Source organism: Perkinsus marinus (assembly GCF_000006405.1).
Source record: "Perkinsus marinus ATCC 50983 genomic scaffold scf_1104296951234, whole genome shotgun sequence".
Classification (NCBI taxonomy): domain Eukaryota; phylum Perkinsozoa; order Perkinsida; family Perkinsidae; genus Perkinsus; species Perkinsus marinus.
In genome coordinates, this window is record NW_003209347.1 from 1 (window position 1) to 2315 (window position 2315).

A 2315-nucleotide genomic window follows, 5' to 3' on the forward strand; every position below is an offset into this window, starting at 1 on the left:
GGGCGAGCGAAAAGTTGCGGGGCTCCGGTTATCAAAGGTTCCACTACTTCCCGACAGCATGTGTCGACATCCTTGGAGTCATCAGAAGATCCCCTCCAAGCGGACAACATAGTCATCAAACTGGCGAGGAACTGTGCGGCAGTGTTCTCGTTCTTGGATGCAGTCTGAGCCAAGGCTACTAGTGCAGATATCATTGGTGCATCCATGGACTCCATGGATAAACTACCAACTGTTCGAATCAGAGACACTAGAGTATCCTCTGGCACTGAGGCCGATCGAGTATAGAGGTCAAACATTTCCGATAAGCCGACTTCACCACAGTACGACAACAGACGTATCTTCAAATCAGAAGTGGCATCCAATCCTTGAGAACCTCCTAGGAGGATACGCATACACTTGCGCGGAAGGGCCTTAGTTAGTCTAGTCGCCGCCATTAAGCTAATTTCGTGGCGCGGTGACGATTTGTCTGCTTGTGAACTCTGCAGGATGTACTGAAGAGCACTCCCCTCCTTGATGTAGGACAAGGCATTGATCTCTCGTTGCTTATGCTTTGCACTCGGGAGAAAGGCAATCGATTCGGCTGATTGCATTAGTTGAACTGCCACTCCGATGGTGCATTCGTTGTCATACTTCTCCAACTTGTCGACCACAGTAAGAGCATTATCACTGAAGCAATTTCGTGGCGCAGTGAAGCTTTCTGGTGGTATGATAGGCAGAGTCCCCGGGCATCCAAAGAGTGCACCAACATACAGGACCCTCAGCTCTGGGTCGGCCCTATCATATCCTGAAAGCCTCGTGAAGTGCATCGAGACGACAGATGAGCAGCTATCTTACCCGTGATTCGGTCTGGGGGCAGTCCAGCAAGACCGGCAGCAATCATCCCCAATTCACCAATGAAATGCCAATTGTCGCTGACATCTAGTCCACATAGCACGCGTGCACAGGTATCAACTGGAGATGGTTGAGTATCCTTCAGACGACTGATGAGGCTTTGTACAACCTCCGGACGGCCAAAATGGAGTATAACAAGCAAGGCTAGACCATATCCACATGCAGTAGCAGTAGCAGGATCCTTGCAGCCCATAAGCAAACAACTGAGCGAGCATATGAGTTCACAAAGAGCAAAGGTAGTTCACTCACTCAATGACGTGATCAACCTTAGCAGGATGGAGTAAACACAAGTAAGGCATCATCCACAGCCTTGTGGTTAGGGTAGTATCAATGGCCGAGCTTGAATGCTCCAAAGGAGCGAATAGACTCTGAAAGGGAAATGGCTTCCATTCATAATTCCTTTTGGACTACCCTACCTCGGCAGCAGTGATAGCTTGATTATAGGGTAGCGAACCAAGTAACAAGGCCAATGCTATAACAGCAGTCGAGCGGACAGATTCGAGGATATCCGACTCGTCCGCGGTGTGGAGGCTGAATAGATGACTTATCAACATAGTCGTGGTCGGGGCGGTCGTTACTACACTCCCTCTATAGCATCCTTGGCCTTCATAGAGAACTGCATAGCTCGACATCTACCCAACGCTGATAAACCCAAGAGAGCATTCACCTGATCGTCATCACTGTCATCATTATCATCATACATGACCACTGAGAAGTGAGTACCGGGTTCGTATCCAAAGCCTCTATGAGGGTATCAAAGATCTCCATGGGCTTAATATTGCCACTCTTTACAAGCCTGTTCATAAACTTCTTCCAGCTAGTCGCCAACATGTACCTATACTGTCCCATTGCAAACACAACCCTCTTCCTCCTCCTCTTTATGCATCATCTACTTCCCTCCAAAGACGCCAGATGGTAGTCCTCTCACTGACCCCAGCAATCGTCTCAATGCAGGTAGTGTAGCGCTTCCTGCTGGCCCCTTTGCTACTGCTAGCTGGGCTAATGGTGATCGTCTCGATGCTGTCTTCATGAATCCATCTGAGTGAAGACGCCGTCGCTAACATCAAGAAAGCGTTGCCGAATGATCACTGAGTCTCCGTCCAAGAGGTGAGGTAGCGTTAGATGATTCAGCCTGCTCAGCTGCTGAGGAGGAGGACGCAACGAAAACACTACGGCCAATATCAGCAATTTCGATATCGCCGAGTGCCGCTAGACACGATCCCATGGCCGCCTGAGATCCACCAAATGCCGCCCTACCGGTGCATTGATACTCCTACCATATCGTCCTGAGTGGCCTTTTCCGCTGCAGTAAAATAATCCTGTATCACGTCAGCTGCCCGGAGACGATAGTAGTGGGTTGAATGTCGCCAGAGAGGCCCTGCTTGTCTAGGCGGGCCATCGATGATGAACTGTCTATCACGACT

The 2315-nt window shown here is 49.8% G+C and overlaps 2 protein-coding genes across 2 annotated transcripts; both read right to left on the minus strand.

The window, feature by feature from the left end:
• Window positions 1-47: 47 nt before the first annotated feature.
• On the minus strand, window positions 48-784 carry Pmar_PMAR021472 (hypothetical protein; the record flags this gene model as incomplete). The annotated part of the gene is made up of 1 exon (XM_002777670.1): window positions 48-784. A coding segment is annotated over one exon (737 nt), but the record flags the coding sequence as incomplete, so codon positions are not given.
• Window positions 785-834: 50 nt separating this feature from the next.
• On the minus strand, window positions 835-1740 carry Pmar_PMAR021473 (hypothetical protein; the record flags this gene model as incomplete). Its single annotated transcript, XM_002777671.1, has 5 exons — window positions 835-1094; window positions 1141-1259; window positions 1308-1422; window positions 1473-1558; window positions 1615-1740. Coding segments are annotated over 5 exons (706 nt in total), but the record flags the coding sequence as incomplete, so codon positions are not given.
• Window positions 1741-2315: the final 575 nt, after the last annotated feature.